This window comes from Parus major, chromosome Z (genome assembly GCF_001522545.3).
Source record: "Parus major isolate Abel chromosome Z, Parus_major1.1, whole genome shotgun sequence".
Classification (NCBI taxonomy): Eukaryota; Metazoa; Chordata; class Aves; order Passeriformes; family Paridae; genus Parus; species Parus major.
In genome coordinates, this window is record NC_031799.1 from 27,307,498 (window position 1) to 27,329,126 (window position 21,629).

The window sequence follows — 21,629 nt, forward strand, 5'->3', positions numbered from 1 at the left end:
ACCTGGGAGAAGAAAGTGATCTCCACCTGGCTACAACTTCATTTGCTAAATATGAGAACATTTGAGGCTCATTTGTTTTAACAAAAAATATCTCCTTGTTTTCTCTCAGATTCCAAGTGGTTTTCCCAAACCAGCAAGTCCCACCGTATCTTTTCTCTTGTAATTATGGTAGCACCCATCTTACTGTTCTTCATATTAATGAAATTTGAGAATCATTTAGCATTGATACTAGCCATCATCAAACAGCAGAGATATGTGAAGAAACAATGTGAACTTCTGGATCAGTTCTGGAAGGGACTTATTAGAATGCTGCAGTCTCCTTACTTCTTTCTACCTTTTTCACAGAAAAAATGGTACTCAAATATTAAAAACAGATTGTAGAAAATAAATTTAAGGCTGATTTTATTTCCCTGAGCTTCAAGTACCACTCCATCAACATGTACAATGCAAACTGGCAGTGTATGCTTCAGGTTGTATGGTCCTCAGCACAGGGACTCTTCTGACTGTAAATACAAAGAAATTTTCTTAGTTATAAACAAAGTAAAATACCCACTGCTCTGTTACCTTTAACTCTTAGGCTGCTTAGTGTAAAATTCTCATTCCAGCTGTCACAGAGCCCACACTTGTTCTAACAACTTACGCCTCAACCCTTCTGGCAGAAGAAACATTGCTATAGATATAATTTTTAATGAGGCAGAGTTGTTAGCCGTTCTGTTCCCATTATAATCAAATAGAAATATTTAATTTATGAACTTTTATTGTCACAACTTTTCTGTCTTTCATAACTCACCCGACACGATGGAAAGCACAGTTAACTCTACATATAGGGTAACATGCTTATGCACTCTGCATTATCTGTAACAATTATACTTCATTTGCTGTTGTTCTTTTCATCAAGTTTAAATCTGGTTAATGAAGTCACCCATCCTGCTTTTTTCTCTCTGCCTTCCATGCTGAAATAGTCACATTGACTTCATGGAAGTTAAGTGACACATATCTGCTAAGCTCAGAAGAAGGACAATTTCCATTTCAGTCTTCTTTTCCCTTTTTCCCAGAAGACATACCGACATATCTGATAATAGTGAAGCATCCACACAGGTTATTACATTGCCTTCAAGTCATTACAAGACTGTCGAGAAAAATAAGCCCTTAAAAAAAAATTTCCTTTATTTTCCTTCTTAGCTCACAGCTCCTTCTTAAAACTGTGGCTTATATTTCTCTCTTTCTATTTTCTTTGCTTGGTATGATGCTTCCATTCTTCCACCTCCTCCTTATATGTCCTGCACATTTGTCTCTTGGTCATGTTAATTGCTTGCTTCTTCTGCTATCACCATTACTTTATCCACATTAAGGTCATTACAGAGGTCTCCTACTGGCAAAAATTAAATTTGCAAAACAATCTACAGTGTTTTTAAGAATTCAGGCAGCATTTCAAATACCAGTACAAACATAATCTCAAGTGACCAATTATCTTTATTTTCATTCTGAAGCAACCTACCCATAGAAGACTGTGAAAATTCCTACATTTGCAAAGGTCCCATTCTAACAGTTCACACTTTTCATTCCATAATTTTAAACTGTCAACTATTTTATCTCAAAAACCAAAAACATTGCATCATGGTTTTCTTTTGAACACCCCATCATAAAAAAATTCAAATTTAAAACAAAATCATGCTTATCATTGTGTCATTCTCTATTTATTTAAGCTTAATTTTATTTCTTACTCTTGTTCTATAGTTTTTTTCTAAGAAAAGTAGATTTGTCTCATCTCACAAAATACTGTGTAAAATTTTTCCTTTCCATGCAACTCTATATTTTTTGTCACTGATCTCTTGAGTTTGCCTCCATGTATATCTTTGCATTTTGTTCACTTCACCCATGTTTTACTTTCTTTTTCTTGACTCCTGTTCCTTGCTGTAGTAATTATAATAATTTCTGGGCTGTCATCCCCACCCCTCATACAGACTGTGCTATTCACTCAGTTTGTCCTTTAGCATTACCTAATTTTCTCATCAGCACCACCATTACCCAAGTGAGCATTATTGCTTTCTAAATAATTTGCTCTTTTTTTCCTCCTGTAGCCCTCTGGATTATATTCTGAAAAGTGTGAAATGGGATATGTTGATGCCACCTATTGCATAGGAAAACAAGCAAGTATGAAGTGGAAGGGAGGAACTGAAACACATGTGTGCATTAGTTTTCTTCTTTCCACCCCATATAACATTGGGCAGGGATGGATAAAGAGGGTATATATCAAAATAAAAAGCATATGAGAGGTGGTGAGGATTTTAGTCCTATATTGTGGGACTGACTCGGATCAGACTCACTCCCAGCCAGTAAAACAGTCACCTTTCAATCAAGCAATGGAAGCAGAGGGTATGCCAGTCTTTTAGATGTGTCTCTTTTAATTCTTCAGATTTGTTGAACTGCAAATGATCTTTGATTCCTACCAAGAGAATCTTGAAGAAAGTTTTTGGAAATTATGGTGCTGACTTACAACTCTAATGGAGGGGATATGTAAGCTATATTGAATGCCTTTTTACTGTAGAAGAAAGGAGAATGGTATTAGAAAAGGCAAAGTAAGAGCAATTAGGCAGTGGTCTGGAAGAAGTTTCTGCCCTGCCTTTGCCCTAAATCCTTGCATTATTTATAGGCAGGAAGTGTTAATTAGAAGATGTAATTGTTGTGATATTGGAGAATTTCTTGACAAAGAGTAAAGATGACCAGGGGAAAATATCAAGGCATTTCCAGCAGACACCCTAGTTCCAGTACTGCTAAGCAAAGTTAAAATACCAGTTGCTTCAACAATGGAAAGAAGAGCTTTGTGGCCATTCCTACAATTCATAAAGTGTAAAATTGGAAAAATTAAACTGATTAATTAGTTTCTATACGTGCCAGAATATCCTCTTCACTTGTTAGGATGAGATTTATTAATGCAAGTTAAATGCTCAAATAACTTATATTTTTTAAAATTCTGTATAGCTATACCATCCACAAGAAAAGTCAGGGAAGGCTGGAACCTGTTTACAAATTACTCAGACCTCAGAAAAACCTATGACATCCAGGAGGCAATATATAATTGTATGTAATTATGTAATTATGTTATAAAAAATTGAATCCCTCTTGTTTGAGATGCAAAAAAAACACCTAAAGCAAACATTAGGACTGCACTTAAAAGTAGAGCTCAAACCAGAAGCAGACCGATCAAACTGGAAGCATGTTAAGGTTTTGAGCCCTTTACTGAATCAGAGAATGGGTCAGGTTGGAAGGGACCACAGTGAGACATCTGATCCAACCTCCCTGCTTAAGTAGACTATCCTAGAGCACATGGCAAAGGAGTGTGTCCAGATGGTTCTTGAATATTGCCAGTGAGGGAGACTCCAAAACTTCTCTTGGCAGGCTTTTCTAGTGAGTGGTCAATTACACAGTATAGAAGATCTTCCTCATATTCAGATGGAACTTTCTGTGCACCATTTCCTGCACATTATGTCCTATTCCTTGGCAGCACTAAGAGCCTAGCTCCATGTTCTTGGCACCTCCCCTTCAAGATACTTACAGACATTGATGACGTCTCCTCTCTGTTGTCCCTTTTCCAAGCTAAATGTACAGAGCTCTTTCAACTTTTCATCATAAAAAAGTTGTTTCAGTCTCTTATTCATCTTAGTCATCCTCCAGTGAACTTGCTCCAGGAGCCCCATGTCTTTCCTGTACTGTGGAGCTCAGAACTGGACACAGCACTCCAGATGCAGCTTTGTCAAGGCTTAGCAGAGGAGCAGGATCACCTCCCTCAAGCTGCTGGCAATGCTCTTTCTAATGCATCCCAGAAAAACATTGGCCTTCTTGGCCACAAGGCCCCACTGTTGGCTCATGAACAGTTTCTTGTTGACAGGTGAAAAATAATTTGCACCTAGTGGGTTAATACAATGTTTATTTTTCACAAGACATCGGCTCAAAATTCTTGCTCACTTGGAAGCAATTGGTTGAGTATTGCAGTAACTGGTGGTTGAAGTATACTTTGGCAGTTTGTAAAGAAAGGTAATATTGGAAAAGGGAGTGCTTCCAGGCCAGGGGAAATCAGCCAGGAAACCTCAGCCTAGCTTTTCAAATCATCAAGCTTATGACCATAAATTAAGAATTCTCCTGAAGGACACCAGAGGAATCATCCTCAGCTGAGGCCCTGGTTACATCATTCCTGGGGAATCAACAGGTAATTTTAAAAAATTGATATAGGAGCACCTCATTCAGTACTGAATAAATGCAGAGGAAAACTTAGCTTGGAACCAGTAAGTGAGTATGAGACAGAGGAAAGAGAACAGGCCTTTTTTTCTACAACTGTTACCATTTAAATTAAGAAAACAGTGGGGGACACATCCATTTTTGTGTAAGCCTGAATGCCCAATTCCCTTGTTGAGGTGAGATTTTTTGAGAAAATTGAATAATCAAATAACTTTCCTGAATGGGGAAATACAAACTCAAATACCTGAATGAAAAGCCATTGAGACAAAGATTTTTATGTTACAGGAATCCAATGAGGTAGAAGAAACACCAGAGGAGGTAGAGAATGCTGAAACCTCATTGGTATGGGCTACTGATCAAAGCTGGAGAGTTGTCTGATTTTGAGTGGGAGACTCTAAACCCTGGGTGGAAGGTTCAGCTAACATGGTCTCAGGTATCTCAGGACTTCAAAACAGCCCCACTATGGCTGGCAATCAGCTGGTAAAAGAAAGTGGAAAGCTGGAAAAAGAAAATCTGAGCAGAATTTTACTACAATGTATAAATTATACTCTGCCAGCAACCAAGACTGAAGGAAGTGCCTGGGTGCTACTATAAGTCTGTTAAATTTCTTACACAATCTGGATACAGGATATCAAAGAAAATGGCACAAACAGGAAAAAAAAAACCCAAAGAAGTAATACAACTTGGTTTTGTTAAGTTGCAAGGCAAAAGCATCTAAAAACCTTGGGAAGCAGCTAAAAGGAAGCCATTTGTCAGACTCTGGAGCCAAGAACTGTACAAGATCTATAAGCTTTCTTTGCAGGATGCTAAAATACCAAATTGCCTTAGTGGAGCAGGACAGTGTTGATCCTATGACTGGATCTCATTAGTGACCCTATCTAGGACCCAGAACTGGAGCTATACGCTGGTGGGAGCAGCATGGTATTAAATGGAAGATAGGCAGCTCGGTATGCAGTGGTAACCTTGACCCAGGTAATACAAGTCCAGGCTTTACATAAATACATATCAGCACAAAAAGCAGATTTAATGGCTTTACACTTAGCGCTGGCTAAGGGTAAACATATGGACTGATTTAAAATATGCTTTTGGAATAATACATGCCCACAGAGCATATGAAAGGAAAGAAGATTGTTTCAGGCATAAGGTTCTCCAACAAACTATAAAAAATAAATTAGTACACTACTATAAAAAATAAATTAATACACTACTACATAGTGTAATAAAGCAAAAAGAATGTTGCAATGCACTCCTGAAGCCCATCAAGCAGTTTGGAAACTCCCCAGTTAATACAGGGAATCAACTAGCTGACAAAACAGCCAAAGAGATAGCTGAAAAATACCAAGCAAAAAGTTGAAAGTCCTAGAACAAAAACTGAGTTATAGTAATCAGGATGGGCAGTTAGCCCTATCATTAACAGTTATGGAAAATCCCAGCAATTGATTGTTAACCTCATGTGGGCAGGTAATTGTACCTTCAGAATTAAAGTATAAGATAATGGAACTAAAACATCAGGAAACACTTAGGGAAATAGAGAAATAGGAAGGAAAAGTGGAATTGCACTCAAATATTTGCTTGCATCAGGAAGAATCCTGAGGTACATGAGCAGCTCATATTGTTATAAATAAAGTTGGTTTCATAGGTGGGGTTATGAATTGTTAATAATGTAATTTTGTTGTGAATTATTAAATAATGTAATTAATTGTTATGCCTAATTTATGTAATAAGTTATGAAATAATAAGTTATGAAGTTAAATGTACTGTAGTATGGGTGTGTTCCCACTAGAGGGGGGTGGTGAGAACTCTGTGAGTTTAATTGAGGGAACTTTCCAGAATGTTACCTCATGGGGTGATGACAGCATTCTAGACTGTAACAGGAGAATGAGCCAGCCAGGGAAATCAAGGCATTCCAGAATGATTGGTCAGGAATGCACCACAAAATGGACCAACAAGCGACTGGAAAAAAAGACCAATCAATGAAAGGATCAAAAGCACACCAGCCACTTCAAGAGACTTTAAAAATCTCTGGTATGCCCAGCACCTGGGTCTTTCTGAGAACCAGTGTCCAAGGAGACACCCTGTGTGGTACACAGTCTGCTACTTGTATCTCTGACTTGCTGCATATGCTCCAGGCTTACCCTGATCTCATCAGTTGTCCTGATTTATTTAATAAACAGGCCTGAGTTTTTTCTTTCAAAAGTTCTGGCCTCATTTTTTCTGTTCATAACAATGTCTGTGGCCCAGGTTCTGACTTCTTGGTGGGCCTTGCTTTTGCAAAGTATAACTGTGATCATATTAATAATTGTAATAATGGCACCTGCTTTAAGCTGCTGAAAAAACATGATTTCTCATGCAACACAAGGAACTTCCATGATGTTAGTAAAAAAGCAAGGTGAGGCTTATGAAGGCTCAAAAGAAAGACAAACTTCACAAGCCTGAAAGAGTGGGAAAGTTGCCTGATGAACAATCATTTATACAATGCTTATTCTTCAAAAACCACCGGCCTATGGAACCACACAATACTTACTCTGTAGGAGGAAGAACTGGAAAACTACAAGCCCGGTTGTGCCTAATTTTTTTCACTGGATGGTCAGGTATGACTTTGGGGTCAGTGACCACCAGGGACCACCAGGACAGAAGAACACAAGTGTAAAGGAGAGAGAACACATATTAATGATTTTAGGGAAATGATTATCATATGCATGTTTATTCAAAATCAATAAATGTTATGCAAAATATTATGGAGCTTTTTCAGTACTCATCTTGCATAATATTTCAGAGGACACAACCCTTTGTGCATCTGGCTGAATAAAGAATGCCTGTTTCTTAATGCTACAACGATGTTCAGTAGTTTTTATTTTTAGCAATTTTTGGTAAAAAATTGCTTAGCAGAATTTCCCAGCTCCTTCTCAGAGATACTTTCCAGAAGGTCAAAAAGCATTCCAAATAAAGGATAGATGAAACTATCATGTTAATTATTTGTCATTTTACTAGTGGTATTTACAGTTTATTGTGTTCTAAGTGTATGCATATACATATGGAAGCATATGAAAATGTACATTCTAGAACATACCCAATAATGATGATGACTAGTATAAATGCAAAATGATTATCAAATTTCATTAAAATGAAGAAGAGTAAGAGGGATGCTACTGTAATTACAAGAGAAAAGATACAGTGGGACTTCTGGCATGGGAAAATCCCTAGGAATTTGAGAGAAAACAAGAGATGTTTTTTGTTTAAACAAATGAGGCTCAAATGGTCTCATATTCAGACAGAAAAATTTAAGTCTCAAAGGGGAGAATCATGAATGATGAATGATTTAGGGAATAATTGAATACAACAAATACCATAAAGACTCAGAAAAGTGGGAAACTGTCAGGCAGTAATCATAAATTTCATCTGAGTTAGCAAAATCAGCTAAACGGATGTCCTTTAGATTAACTTGGTTCATTATTGCATGAAAACCACACCTCTAAAGCTTAAGCTTCAAAGTTTAGACTCCAGCTGAAGTCCCTCACACACTGAACATGAGCAACAAATTTAAAATACATCCTACCTTTACATCAAAAAGGGCAAAAGATTGTAGAATCATAAAATGGAGGTCAGTGAGCTAGAAAGGGACGCAGTGGGGAAGGCAGGTGACATGCATGACCACTTGGTGTCATGATCAGTAATGAGAGCTGGGATAAGGAGAAAGCGCAGGGTATTAGGAGTTAAGGTGCTTGTTTTCTTAAGCAACCTAAATATGACAAAGCTCTGGTTTTGAAGAAATGGATAAATGCACAAGTGCCTGTCAACTTTAAGTACTGACTCATTTTGCTTTGTGTGCATAGATTTTGGTTTTAACTATTAAACGGTTGTTACTAAGATGCCCATTTTCTCATTTTTAACCTTCTTAGTTCTCCACCTTCCTGTGACAGAGTAACCAAAGGAATGTGTGGGGCCCAGCCACCCAAGAGGGCTCCCCTGCAACAGCTATAAATCCAGATTTGCCTGGTGGTCATTTGCAGAATTGCCAAATGCAGAAAAATACAGAGAGCCAAATGCACACCAGATTCTCGGTGTAGACGAAGCTTGCCTTCTCTAGTCTCGGCCCGTATTTCCATCCACCGCTAAGATTAATCTGTATCTTTGGGGTAGGGTTACATGCAGCTGTGTCAAGGTCCTAGGAAGCGCTGGTCCCGGTTGCCCATGCATGATGGGGCGCTGCCCGGCCCGCCAGCCCCGGGCACAGGGCCCTCAGAGCCCTCAGAGCCCTCAGAGCCCTCAGTACCGCGCGTGCCCCGTGGAGACGCCAACGGCCGCTGCCCCGGCGCGCGCCAACCCCTCCCCCCTCAGGCCTCGCGCAGGCCGGGCATAGCGCGCGGGGCGAAGCAGGCGGGGCCGCCGGGCGGCCGGAGCGCGCGGCGGGAGGGGGCGTGGTGGTGCCGCGTGCCCGCCCCCCCCCCCCCCCCCCCCCCCCCCCCCCCCCCCCCCCCCCCCCCCCCCGCCGTGTTGTCTGCACGGCCGCGGCCGGGCGCTCTCGCGAGATCGGCGTTGGCGCCGTGACCTCCATGTGAGCGCGGCGGCGCCCCCCGGTAAACAGTGCCCGGGCCGGGCGATGGCTCCCGGCGCATCCCCGTAGCCCTGCCCGCCGCCGGCCCGCCGGGACTCGCCGCGATCCGCGCTGCCTCGGCGGGATCGGGGAGTGCCGTGGGATCTGCTCGGCTCCCCTTCCCTCTCCCGCACCCCGCCGAGCGGGACGGGCGGCCCAGATTGCGGGCGGGAGGGTCGCGCCAGCTCCGAGGGGTTTGAAATTCCTGCCCCGTCGGGCCGAACAAAGAGCAGGGCAGCCTCCGGACCCCTCCCCTGCACCTCCCACGCCGCGGGCGCTCACCCGCGGAGCGGATCCCGTTCCCACCCCCTGCCTAGGTCTCCCCTCCTTTGCCCGCAGCCGGCCGAGCAGGCGAGAGGGTGCGCGCCATGTGGATCCAGGTCCGCACCATCGACGGCACGGAGACCCAGACCATCGACGACCTGAGCCGCCTCACCAAGATCGAGTGCCTGCGGGAGAAGATCGAGGAGACCTTTCGCGTGAGCCCCGACCGCCAGCGGCTCTTCTACCGGGGCAAGCAGGTGAGGCGGGAACTCCCCTATTCAGGCGGACCCTCGGGGGTCTCCCCTAAACCACGGGCCCGGTTCTTTGTGCGTTTTCGGGGTCCCCGTCTCCACCCTTGTACCGTTCTATGAGCTCCCGCTTTGTTTACTCCTGGGTCTGGGGGGGAAGGGAGGGCAACGGGGAGCCCCCCCTGACAGAATGCTCCGGGACCCCTGTTTTCCCCGATGAAGTAAAAACCCCAGGGAGTCAAACCTTTCACCCTTCTGCGGATCTTGGTGAGACCCCTTTGTGTATTTGTTTTCCCACCTGAGCGGTAAGAGGCTCCTCCCTCGGCTCCCGCCTTCATCCTGCCGAAGTGACAGGGTAGCGGGAGGGATGCGGGGGGAAGGAGGAAGCTCCCGCGCTCTCCTCCGTCCCGCCGCAGCCCGGCCGGGCAGGGCGGGAAGCGGGCCCACCGCGAGCGGTTTCCAGGGAAAACGCCGCCCCGGGTCCGCACGTGGCGGGGCGGGGAGAGGCGGCGGCGCGGGGTTAATTAGCGCGGGCAGAAGTTGTGGTGCCACGGTGTCCTGGACTTGTGAGTCCCGGCGTGTCCCGGGTGGGATATGTCTAGTGAGGCGCTTCATGCCTATAACGGGAAGCGGGTATGACGGGTGACTAGCTCGAAGTTTTCTGTGAGGTGGTACTTCCCCTCCCCCGGGGTGATGGAAAGATTTTGTTCCGAATAGGTCGCCTCAGGCTGTAACTTCGCTGATGGGTGTAACCTTTGAAGCCGCGTTACGTAAACTGCGAGGTGTGCGCAGTGCTCGAGTAGTGAAAGTGAAGCATAGCTGTTACCTGACAGGAAAGGCACCGAATGTGTGGTACATTTCAGGAAAAGTGACTGCGAAGATGAATCTTCTTACAGCAGATGAGTGAACTTAAAGCGTTCACCTAAGCTGAGTAATGCAGGGCAGTGAGATTTCTGCCTCAAAGGAGATAAAGTGTGTATCTTTACAAACATGTGGAAGAAACTTAAAAAATAGTAATCTAACTGTTAACCAGGAGGCAAGCATTGCTGGCTAGATACTAAGCTTAGATTTTTGAACCAATAGCAAATGACTAGATTTTTGTGGTCTACAGATCGGTGAGTGTGAGCACTTGTGAGGGCTGATCTCTAAGGAACATTATGTCCAAATATGTGTTTTTGTGTAGGGGCCAAATCAAGGAACAAGAGTCTTGAAGTTCTGTAACCTGCTTGGCTTTTTTCTGTGCTAGCACACTTCTTTGGGTATAGATGTTTATATGGGACAAACCCGAGGTTTTTACCCCAAATTCTTTATCTGAGAATCAGGGAAGATGAGTCTGTAATGAGTTGTGCTTTTCTGTGTAGTCTGACAGTGGCCAGACCAATTAGTGTGAACGTTTTAGTTAGCAGATGTCTTGCTTGAGAAAACGGGATAGTGAAATATTATAGCTGAAATTGCCTACATAAGCAGCATTTGTGAGTTTGGTACTTAGTATATCCAGTTTAGGACACAGTTGGGATCATGTTCAGTGAAGAGTTAGGGAATTGTTTTTTATAGTTTCACTCCCCGTAAATGTTAATTTTCTTGTAATTACCATAATTAATTCTGAAGTTTCCTTCTTGATTATGGGTTGCTTTCCTGTTTCCATGGTGCTTATAAGAAAAAAGGTCAGAAGGGTTGCTCTTGCACAAGTAAAACTGGATATTGAGAACGTGAAACTAAATAACTTAATTCTCTTAGGGCTATGATAAAATAAAATAATATTTATTTTAATATTAAGAATAAAAAAGGTTACTTTAGTTAGATGTGAGATGAACAGAAAGCAGTGAAATGAGGTGAAATCTTTTAAAGCCCCTGAAGATTGCTCTGTGTGTTGTAAAAAATACTATCTGGGCAAAATCCTTTTCTTATTTGGTTAGCGCTCTGTATGATTAAATCTGTACAGTCTGCTAGTAGAACTGTGATCCCGTTACTAAATACTACTTACTGTAGTCTCTCCAGAAACTTCTAGAAACTCTTGGATCTTGCAAGTGGTGAGATGCCTGGCTAATGTCCTCCTGAAAATGGGAGGTATATGAGGTTATAAGGATGTAGAAACTTAAGTGAGTCATTGTTTATGGGCTGAATTTCAACAGCATCACGTTCTTAGCTTGCAGCAGAGAACAATTTCAGCTAAGATTTTGAGCTGGAGCCATTATTTTGCAGTTTTTTTAGGAGTATTTGTGTCCAGTTAATGTGCTATATTATAGTTCGCTGTTGTGTGGTCTTCAAAGACAAATGCAAGCACTTAAGTGGTCAGAACTTCTCATTTCTGTTTTTAAGGGTTAAAACACCCTAGAACTACTGGAGGAAATCTAGGGTTGTCATTAAGTACTTTCTATTACTGTCGTGTTGGTGTAGTACTTTGTATTATATTGGGTTTTTTTCTTGTAAATGCCAGGAGTACTACTAATGCCAGCACTACTTTGTTGAATGGGCTGGCGTCTTTTCTTTCACTGCCAGGAGGACCTACCATTCACATGTGACACCGAAGGTTGACCAAGGTAGTATTATTCTATGAGATGTGCATCCTGTGCTCTCTGGGGCTCCACATTTCTGTAGAGCTGAATGACTCTACTAGCCACAGAAGTCAAGGCATATTCTAGATTGAGGTGGAACTTGCAGAGAAAGTTGTTGGGGTTTTTTTGATTCTTAATTCTGCAGTTAGCCAGACTGCAGGGAAGTCTACTGAACTTAGAAACCTGAAGTGATGTCCCTTGCTTTCCCTCTTGACAATGGTAGATTATTATCTGGAAAGATTTTCCTATAGGGCCACAAGTATTTCCTTATGCTGGAATACAACATATTTTAACCTTATCCCACTACAGGCTTTTCACATCTAATATTTTTCTGTGCTACATGATAACTCTGAATAACCTCGTTCTTAGAGAAATTCAGAAAAGCAAGATGACAATTTGATTTCCAGCAGCATATTCTCCCTCCTAATTGGAAAGCATGTGAAGCTGTTCTTGAGAATAGAAATTTTCAGTTTATTCACAAAAGTGAAGGAGATATCTTGGCATTTTGACCTACTGGAGCAGATTTTCTGTAGAACCAAGTTACAGTCATTGTGGGATTTCTAGTTTCTTTCAGTTACAATGCTGGAAAAATAGAGCAGTAAAAATACATGGAAGTTTAAATTTGAAAACATATCAGAGAGTTAAGCTTCTATGTAAGACTGTAAGAGTATTAATATCTATGTACATTTTACATATAACTAAACATGCACACTCTTGTATTTCAGCAATATCTACTGTTTGTGGAAGATAAGAACTAATGTCTTTTGTTGGCTTCTCTCATCCCATCCCACCCTGCTGGAATTTGAGTTTGGTGAAAGTTTGTATATGATTGCTGTTAAAAAAATCCATTATCTCAGTATCCTTTCCATAGTGCTTACCAAAGCAGGGGAAAAAAGACATTGGAGCCCAGAGGTTTCTTTGACAGTATATATAGGAGTCAGTGACTGAAACAACTTCTGTGGTCATTAACCTTATTGGTGAGGAAACCACTCCTAACCTGTTTCATGGGAGACTGAAGTCAGCGGGAGGAGGTGAGAATATTGAAGCTGTTCATTTATTTGAGGTGAAAATTGCTGCAAATCAGGCCTACTTCATGAGAAGAAATTCAGCTTTGTTTTCGTGCACAAAGAAGTGTGGTAGTATGTATCATGTTACTTAGCTGTGCAAGTTGAGTATTTAAAGTCTGGTTTGTTAGACCCACACTGTAATGTCCAAGTATTTATGGTTTTGTTTCTGTAAAATTTAACAAACAATAGAGGGGTAAGAGGAGTGTACGAGCTTAAGCTTTGTATGAAAACATGTGTGTGGTAAAGTAGCTTCAGTAAGACACACAGTTAAAAATCTGGCAGTAGGGCATGCCTTTGTTACATGAGGCCTCTAGCTTCTGGGTGACCTGGGCTGGCACATGAGTAGTGGGTGGAATCTCATATGAGTTTAAGCTTCCAGACTTCAGGCTTGTATACTGTATTTTTAAGTTGTCCTTAATATTTACAACTTGGGTGAATTTCCCGAAGGCTAGAAAAGCTATACTTGTGAAGTCTTTCCCTCAGGAAGGGGAGTGCTAAGCCTATTCATAGAACAATTGAGTTTCTTAGCACAGACTCTTCCCAGCTTTATTTTGCTTGGAAAATTGTAAACATTTTCAACTGAAGCTGTCCAAACCCCATCTGCTTCAGGCAGAAATCTGGGGTGAGAAATCTTCAGCTGGAGCAGTTAAGTTTTTTGTTTTAGAGAAACAGTTTGAAGAAATCTTAGAAGGGAAGTAATGGCCATTCTTTGGTGAAGCAAGTTGCTCTGTAGTGTGAGGAGAGTCATCTGCATCTTCAGGTCAGATAGGATCAGACTGCATGCCAAAATTCCCAACACAGTGAATTCATGGTGTATACTCAAAACTTCCTTAGTAGTAGGTTTGGTAGGCCTGTGAGTGAGCTTTTATAATATGATTGCAGAAGTTTACTGAAAGCATCTTCTTGTTAAATTGTTTCTGCAAAGCTACTAAGGCAATTTGCTGTTCTTGGGTGTGATTATCTTTATTATGTAAACCACCTAAACAAACTGAAGACAAAGCGAAGAAGCATAGGTGAAAATGGAATAGTTTATACTGTTTTGCATATATTATTCAAGTATTATTAGAAAGCTGCAAGAGTATTATGTGACCTCTAAGAAGTTGCAGCCAACTTATATATATTTACTTCTGGAATCACAGAATACGCCAAGTTGGAAGGCACCCACAGGGATTCTTGAATCCAACTGTTCGTCCTGCACGGGACATCCCTAAGAATCACACTGCACACTTGAGTCACACATTTACATAATTTAGTCAGGATAGTTTAGTACATGTACTTTTTAAAATTAATCTGGAAGCTCCTAGAAAATTAATGTATTTTATATTATAAAGCCCTTAGATGCAGAATGTACCTCATGCAAGGCCTACATTGACAACTAGATGATGAGGATTTTCCATGTTAATATGTAATCAAATGTTGATATAAATAATACAGATGGAAGTTATGAGAGGATTCTCTTCTTTAAAAGCTTTTAATCTTTGCTCCTAAATGATTTAACTGTAAAATTATGTAAAAATGTAGTTGGTTATTGAAGTTTTTTTTGGTGTGGTTTTTAGATTTTTGTTGTTGATTATGGAAGCTTGAGTTAATAACCAGTTCTTCATTACAGGTGTCCTCACAAGCTGCAGATAGCCATTTGCTCTCGCTGGCACCACTGTTGCTGAACATCACTTGCCTTTGCTATAGGAGCCCATACCATCATACAGGAGGTACTTGACCCTTCTCATCTAATCAGCACAGGGATGGATAATTCTTTCCATGCTGCTGAGGATCTCTATGCAGCTTTATATTTTGACATGCTTGCTTTTTTAAAAATTTTTAATGACAGTATCAGATAATCCCAAAGAGCATCCAGAAGACACCATGAACTTTTATTTACTTAATTAGAAGGCTCCTTAGAAAGGCAAAAGAAGATAAACCTTGCTGTTCTAACTTCCAGCTAGAAGTTAATGAGTAAATGTTCCTTTGATGAGATTTAGAGTTGCATCCAAGAAGAAACAACCATATCTAAATTAACAGGTTTTTTTCTGTATCACAGGAAAGGAATAAATAATCTTCAACACATTAACTGCTTTTTAAAAGTTTAACTTAGAAGTGCAGACTTGAACTCCCTGAAGTCATTAGTTGAGACTGAACATAGCTGCCTTCACCATGATCTTCTGATAAAGTCAAGAAATTTCTTCTTACAGCTCTTGACTTTCAGCTGTTTTTGTGTTGGTACTAATCTTGTACACTGGAATCTATTTTGGAATTTCTTTTTTTCAGACAAAAGGTATCACCTATACACTCTGCAAATAGTTTTTTAGAAAAGGTGTAAAACCCTCTTGTTTATTGGAGAATGTAGGCGTTGTTCTTAATTTTAGGTACAGAGCTTCTGGAAAAGTATCAATGTCTTCTCAGAGAAAGCTAGTCTTGTTGATTGAGTACGAAGATGACTAATGTACATTTATCATTATGTTTATACCAAGATTGATGTGTAATTGCAGACCGTGTCAGCAACAAGATTCTGTAATTTGTTCCTATGTTGTGTTGCTTTTTATAGCATGCCAGACTTCCTCTTTGTGCAGAGAGTTGAACAAACATAGCATGTTTACACTGTGGTACAGTCAAACTCTTCAATTGTAACTGAAGTTGTAGAAAAGCCTTTTTTAGAATATAGAAGCTTCCATATTCTTACCTCGGAGTTCTTTTTGCTGTATGTTTTCTGTGGAGACTGTGGGAGTCTCTCTGAGACTGATACTTACTTAAAATACGGGTAATTGATAGTAAGTAATGTGATACTATCCAGTGTTATGACTGCCTTTTTCCTTGTGTCGAGGACAGGTCCTTAGCTGTTGTGTAACACACATAAGCAGTCAAAAGGGAGCATGTTCTCTGGTATAAAGGCTAGTTTGTGTGACCTTGTTAGGATTTTTGGTGGCATCGCATCTTCGAACATTTTTGTAGGCTGCTTTGAAATGTGAGTCTTGTGGCAAAATTTTGACAGAACTGAGTCTAGTTTGGACCCTATTCTCCAGGAAGTAATAACTTCTTTGGTTACTGTGTTACAAAATATTGTGGTCTGTCTGTATTCTGTTTCGGGGGAATACTGGTCTAGAGCCTGTCAGAGAGCATCATTGTGCAGATAATTCACCTAGCAGTGTGTTTCTCTAAAGAGAGAGCAAAGGTAGAGCAATGATTTTAATATTTTTAATCTTTTTAATTGATGAGTAAATTGTTCTTCTTGAAATGAGAGAATGATTTATTATTTGCATCTTTTTTTTAACAGCAAGCCATGAAATCCAAATCAATGACAAAAAGCACTAGTAAGTCTAACTTAGGGTTGTTTTTTTTTTATTTCTGAGGATGAGCAATGGTTTCTTTGGTATTTCTTTTCAAGCATGATAGAAGTTATTTCCTATTTATGAAAACAAATCTGTAAGATTAGTAGGTGCAGCTATTTGGTTTCTATTAGGATCTCTGCTAAAAATGGCAGCAGCAATAAGGAGGGGAGAGTTAGGAGGAAATTTACAGGAGTACCAGTGTAAAACCAGTATGAATAGACTGTGTTTATGACCACAGAATATGTATGTAAAATCCTCAGTGTCGAGAGACTATAGTCAAGCCCAAGCCCACACTTCAGAACTGTTCTGCTGTAGACATGTAAGAAGGGACCTGTAAACCTCATGCATGTGCAGTCTCTGCTTAAAGATCTTTGCTTCTTACCTTCTTAATAAAATAGATTGTATGAGGAGTTTTATTGTTCAGGGCTGGAAATACCTTGGACATTCAACAGTTACTGATACATGTATAAAAAGAATCACTGATGGCATCAAAACTACCCCATCTGTCAGAATAATATGGGATGTTTTAGTAGAATGATCACCAGACAAAATATTTTTTGTCAGAGCAGACTATATGGAACTTGTAACAAATACTGTTGAAACTACAGTTGCTTAAGGAGGAGGTGGATCTCATGGAGTTACATACACTTGAAGATAACCTATATTAATCTATAAAAGCAGTAACTTTCTGAAGCAGTTGGCTACTAGATTTCCCCTTTATTACCTTTTGTCTCTGTTGTTGCTGAGACAACTGTACTTCCATGTCAAACAGTGTCACTACACAGTTACAGTAAAAACCTGACCGTATGCCTGCTACTCTGAATGTGGTTAATACATGTGTTTAAAGATACTTAAGCGTTCTTTTGAATAGAATCTAGGTGGAGGTTACAGTTTTTCCATGTGAAATTAAAAATACTGGTCAGGTTCTCTTTCAGCTTTGAAATTATAAGCAAACTGAGCACAGTCTGAGAATGGCTGAAGTCCATAAACTAAGGGCCCAGTGTTGGGTAGTAAAGGTTATTGAACTGTTTTTGTCCTGAGCTGATCTCATTGCCCAAAATTTAGTGTTACATGCTGAGAAGCTGAGTTTCAGTTGAGTTTTCAGTTACTAGATGCTGGTTAGAGATATGTTTAAATGCTTCTGTGGAATTTAATTCTCCTCCTTCAGGCAGAAAAAGTTCTTAGGTTTGTATATCAATCTTAAGACGGAAAATACATGAAGTTCTGGAAGTCCACTTTTTTTGCTTTCAGTAAATACCCAGCTGGAAGTTATAGGGTCTTGATTTCTTCAGACTAATACCCTCTGAATAACTCCTAACAAGCTCTTAACCAAGGTTTTTTACTGAACTTGAGGTGGAAGATCTTTACTCTTAAGCATTTCCCGTTAAATTTGCCAGGTGCGTGTAATGCCTATGCAGAATAAGTGATTGATATCACTTAACTTTTTATTATACTTCGTTAATTATAGAGTTCATCTGCATTCATTATAGTTTATTTCATCTGTGTTGCCAGATACAGGCACATTTTTTGGAAAAGAAAACTTCCAAAGATGCTTAAAGGCACACTTTCATAAGAGATTAAAGATCTTGACTGTCAAGTGGAATGACTGGATTAAGGTCATCCTGCTTCTGGATCACACATTAAGATATAAAAATTATTACATGCTTTCTTGGGTGGTCTCTCTACATGCTGTAGAAGCCATAATGAGCTGCCCTTCTGCTGGGACTTGTAGTTAATGTGATAGTAATTGGTAAATTACTTGTCAGGCAAATTTTTTTACCGAAGTAATGCAGTATCATACCACACTCTGATTATTCATGTTCATCTAAGTGCAGCTTCTACATGCTTTTAAAGTAATTTGTGGCTTGATGTTTCAAGACAGTTCTTTTAACAGTGGTAGTAGGTAGGTATCAATTCCAGTATTGCATTGCTGTGGCTGCTCTTGTGTAGTAGTGTAAGAACAGTGCTGTGTTACATTTAAGTATTTATAAAAACCTTCTCTTGGAGTATTTTGAAATTGATAGTGTCTGTAACACATGATGATGAAAATGCATTTGAAAGATTGAATCTGTTTATCAATTTACACATATTTAGAATAGTGATAGAGTGTTAGATACAGTAAAGCTTTTTGCTCTTTGGTGACATGTTATTCAGAATATGTTAATGAATCCTTAAAAGCTTTTGAAGCATGCCAGTCTGTAAGAGGAGTTGAAACTGAAAGTGAAATCTACTGCTAAGGAAACAAGTGCATCTTTTTCTTACAACTGTACAATCAGAAGAGCTAATAACATTTTGTAATTTAAATTGCCTGTTCAGTTATTTTTCCTCTCATACATGTTCTAATCATCCTTTAAGAAATCATGGCTGAGTTTAAGGAGATTGATTGTCTGATACTTACGTGATTACTTTTGTTTCTCATTTGCGTATATAAATTTGTGAATGACAAGTGACCTTAAATACTTTTTAAGCATGTAATGTTTGTTTCTTTCATTTAAATGCGCTGTCCAAGCAAACATATTTCTAGGGAATCTTCATAGTGTCTTTATGCAGCAGAATGGGATAAAATTGTCTATTGTAATTAAAGAAAAAACATCATATAGTTCTGCTCTCCTATGTGAAATAGATTTATTTAAACACTGTTTTTCAACTTCATTACTCTAAGGATTTCAGTTGTCAGTGATGAAGTAATGCTAGGCATAGGTATACTTGCAGACTCACATATCAATTCTTGCAAGTCAAAAAGCAAGTGATGGATTTTACTGAGTTTCTGTGGTACTCTACTTTGTTTCTAGAAGTAGACACTGTTGCAGTGTATCGAGTTGGTCTAAATTTATACAGTTGCTCATACAGGAGCTCTTTCCCTATCCTGTTGCCAAACATTACAACCTGCCACGTGTGAAGCGTGCTTTTAATAATTTTATGTCTGTTACTGTGCTTTGAGACTTAAATGTGACCTCACTAGTCACAGAATAATCTTGTGACATAAAATATTCCTGCAAAGAGTATAAATGATAAAAACAAAGAGGAAAAAACAAATCACAATCACTTGGACAGGTCTTGGAGTCATAGAATGATTTGGATTTGAACAGACTAAAGATCATCTCACTCAAAATGCCCTGCCATGGGCAGAGACACCTTTCACAGACCAGATGGCTTAGAGCCCCGTCCAGCCTCTCCCTGAACACTTCCAGGAATGGTGCATCCACAGCTTCTCTGGGCAGACTGTTCCAGTGCCTCACCACCCTCACTGAAAAGAATTTCTTCCTAATATCTAACTTGAACCTGTTCTCTTTCAGGTTTGAAGCCATTGCCTCTTCTTCTGTTACTACATGCCTTTGTAAAAGATTCCTCTCCATCTTTCTAGTCGGCTCCCTTTGGGAACTGGAAGGTTGCAGTTAGGTGACCCTTAAGCCTTCTCCAGGCTGAAAAATGTCAATTTTCTGATAGGAGAGGTGCTCCATCTCCATCCCTCCAATCATGTTTTTGGCCTCCTTTGGACTCTCTCCAACAGTTCCATGTTCTTCCTGTGCTGGGACCCCAGAGCTGATGCAGCACTGCAGTGGGGTCTCAGCAGAGCAGAGGGGCAGAATCCCCTCCCTGGCCCTGCTGCCCACACTGCTCTGGATGCAGCCCAGGACACGTTTGGCTCTCTGGGCTGGGAGTGCCCATGGCTGGGTCATGTCCAGCCTCTCACCCAGCAGCACCCCAAAGCCCTTCTGGGCAGGGCTGCTCTCATCTGTTCACCCCAGCCTGTGCTGAGACTGGGGATTGCGCTGACCCAGGTGCAGCACCTTGCACTTGATCTTACTAAACCTCATGAGCTTCCCATGGACCCACTTCTCCATTCTGTCCAGGTCTCTCTGGACATCCCATCCTTCAGGTGTGTTAACTGCACCACTGAGCTTGGTATCATCTGCCAACTTGCTGAGAGTGCACATAATCCCATTGTCTGAGTCATTAATGCAGATTAATTAATTAACATTTGCACTTTGAGCCACTACCTTCTGGATGCTACCATCCAGCCAATGGTTTCTCAACCATTTAATAGTCTAATATTTTTTATAAATTTCGTCTGCAAATTAGACAACTTTGCAGTCATGAGTTTATTTGGCTGACCTGTTTAGTTCATGTTCATCAAAGCTGACTTCACTAAATGACAGAGTATTTAGGGGGTTGGAAGGGACTTCTGGAAGTCTTCTAGTCCAACCTGTACCCACCAAGGCAGGGCAGCTTTGAACAGGTTAGTAGGAACGTGTCCAGATAGGTTTTGAATGCCTGCAGAGAGGAGACTTCTCTTACTGTTGTGCAGGAATAGGTAGTCTGGATGTGGTGGTGTGTGTTGTTGGGGAATACAGCTTCTTACTCAAAGCCTAGCCTTGTTATTGTTTTTGTCTTTGTTTCTGTGTGTGTTAAATATAACCATTCCTGGACAGATTCCTTTTTTTTTTCTTCTCTGTTTTTTAAAGTTGTGAGTTTTTTACCTTTCCTGCTAATGGGAAGACTTACTTGTGGATCAATAATTTAACTTAATCTGCAGTCATAACTGAAGAATAAATTGCAAAGACTAGACATAGGATATTTACCTAGCTATTGTAGATAATTCAGAGTTTTCACATTTACATTTTGACTAAATTAACTTAAAATTTTAAACTAAAGTACCTTGAAATATTTTTCTGTCAGGCTGCACAGGACCTGTCTTGAGAGAGCAGGAGCAAAAGCAGAAGAGCAAAGCTCATCTGCATGTTGCTTACATCCCATTGGTCTACTAGGAGCAAACCTAAAATTTTTTTCTCCAGCACATTATCTTTCAGAAGATTTCCTCATACCACAGGATTCTAGGAACAACACTGTAATCTCTGCCACAGCCTGTACAGTCCAATTGAAACAGAAAAAGGGAGTATGTTATGTGTTATGTGTCTCCAGTAACATCCAATTTACTCATTATTTCAGAAGTGATCTGTTCTGCAGATGTAGTGCTGAACTTTTTAACCATTTTGCAACCAAGAAAAATCACTTGGGAGGGATTTAGTCTTAATTGTGGACTGGAGTAGTGACGAGAAGCAGTAGCAATGTGGATATCCTTTCTAGTCTGTTTTTGCAGTATCATTATTTGTCTTTGTTTTAGGTTTACTTGTACTTTGAATATAAGAATAATGCTTTAAACTTAACAGTGATAATGTTTGTGGTGTGAAAAGCCACCAAATCTGGATTGCAATAGGGCTGCAAGCACACTTCTATGGCCTTCGTGAAAGAGTTGTGAAAAGTGTAGAAACTTATGGTGGGACAGAAAAGGTTACTTAGGCAGCTTGCTTCTCAATATGAAGTACTAAGCCTAAAGGCTA

General features: G+C 40.4%; 1 protein-coding gene and 2 long non-coding RNA genes across 6 annotated transcripts in view; 2 read left to right on the top strand and 1 right to left on the bottom strand.

Moving 5' to 3' along the window:
- Positions 1–385: 385 nt before the first annotated feature.
- Positions 386–8,526, bottom strand: LOC107215926. The gene is made up of 2 exons (XR_001525302.1): positions 8,288–8,526; positions 386–503 (listed from the first exon to the last, which is right to left on the bottom strand). It is a non-coding gene; the product is annotated as an uncharacterized LOC107215926 (long non-coding RNA).
- Positions 8,527–8,764: 238 nt separating this feature from the next.
- The window catches only part of UHRF2 (ubiquitin like with PHD and ring finger domains 2), a 79,137-nt gene continuing 66,272 nt past the window's right edge, over positions 8,765–21,629 (top strand). For 3 of the 4 annotated variants that reach the window (XM_015652321.3, XM_015652323.3, XM_015652324.3), the window contains exon 1: positions 8,766–9,351. In XM_015652321.3, the coding sequence (XP_015507807.1) occupies positions 9,199–9,351 (153 nt within the window). In that variant the 5' untranslated portion in view covers positions 8,766–9,198. Of the gene's footprint in view, positions 9,352–21,629 lie in introns of all 4 variants that reach the window. The other variant, XM_015652322.3, reaches the window with a different exon arrangement.
- Positions 9,364–14,660, top strand: LOC107215925. The gene is made up of 3 exons (XR_001525301.1): positions 9,364–11,882; positions 12,623–12,928; positions 14,574–14,660. It is a non-coding gene; the product is annotated as an uncharacterized LOC107215925 (long non-coding RNA).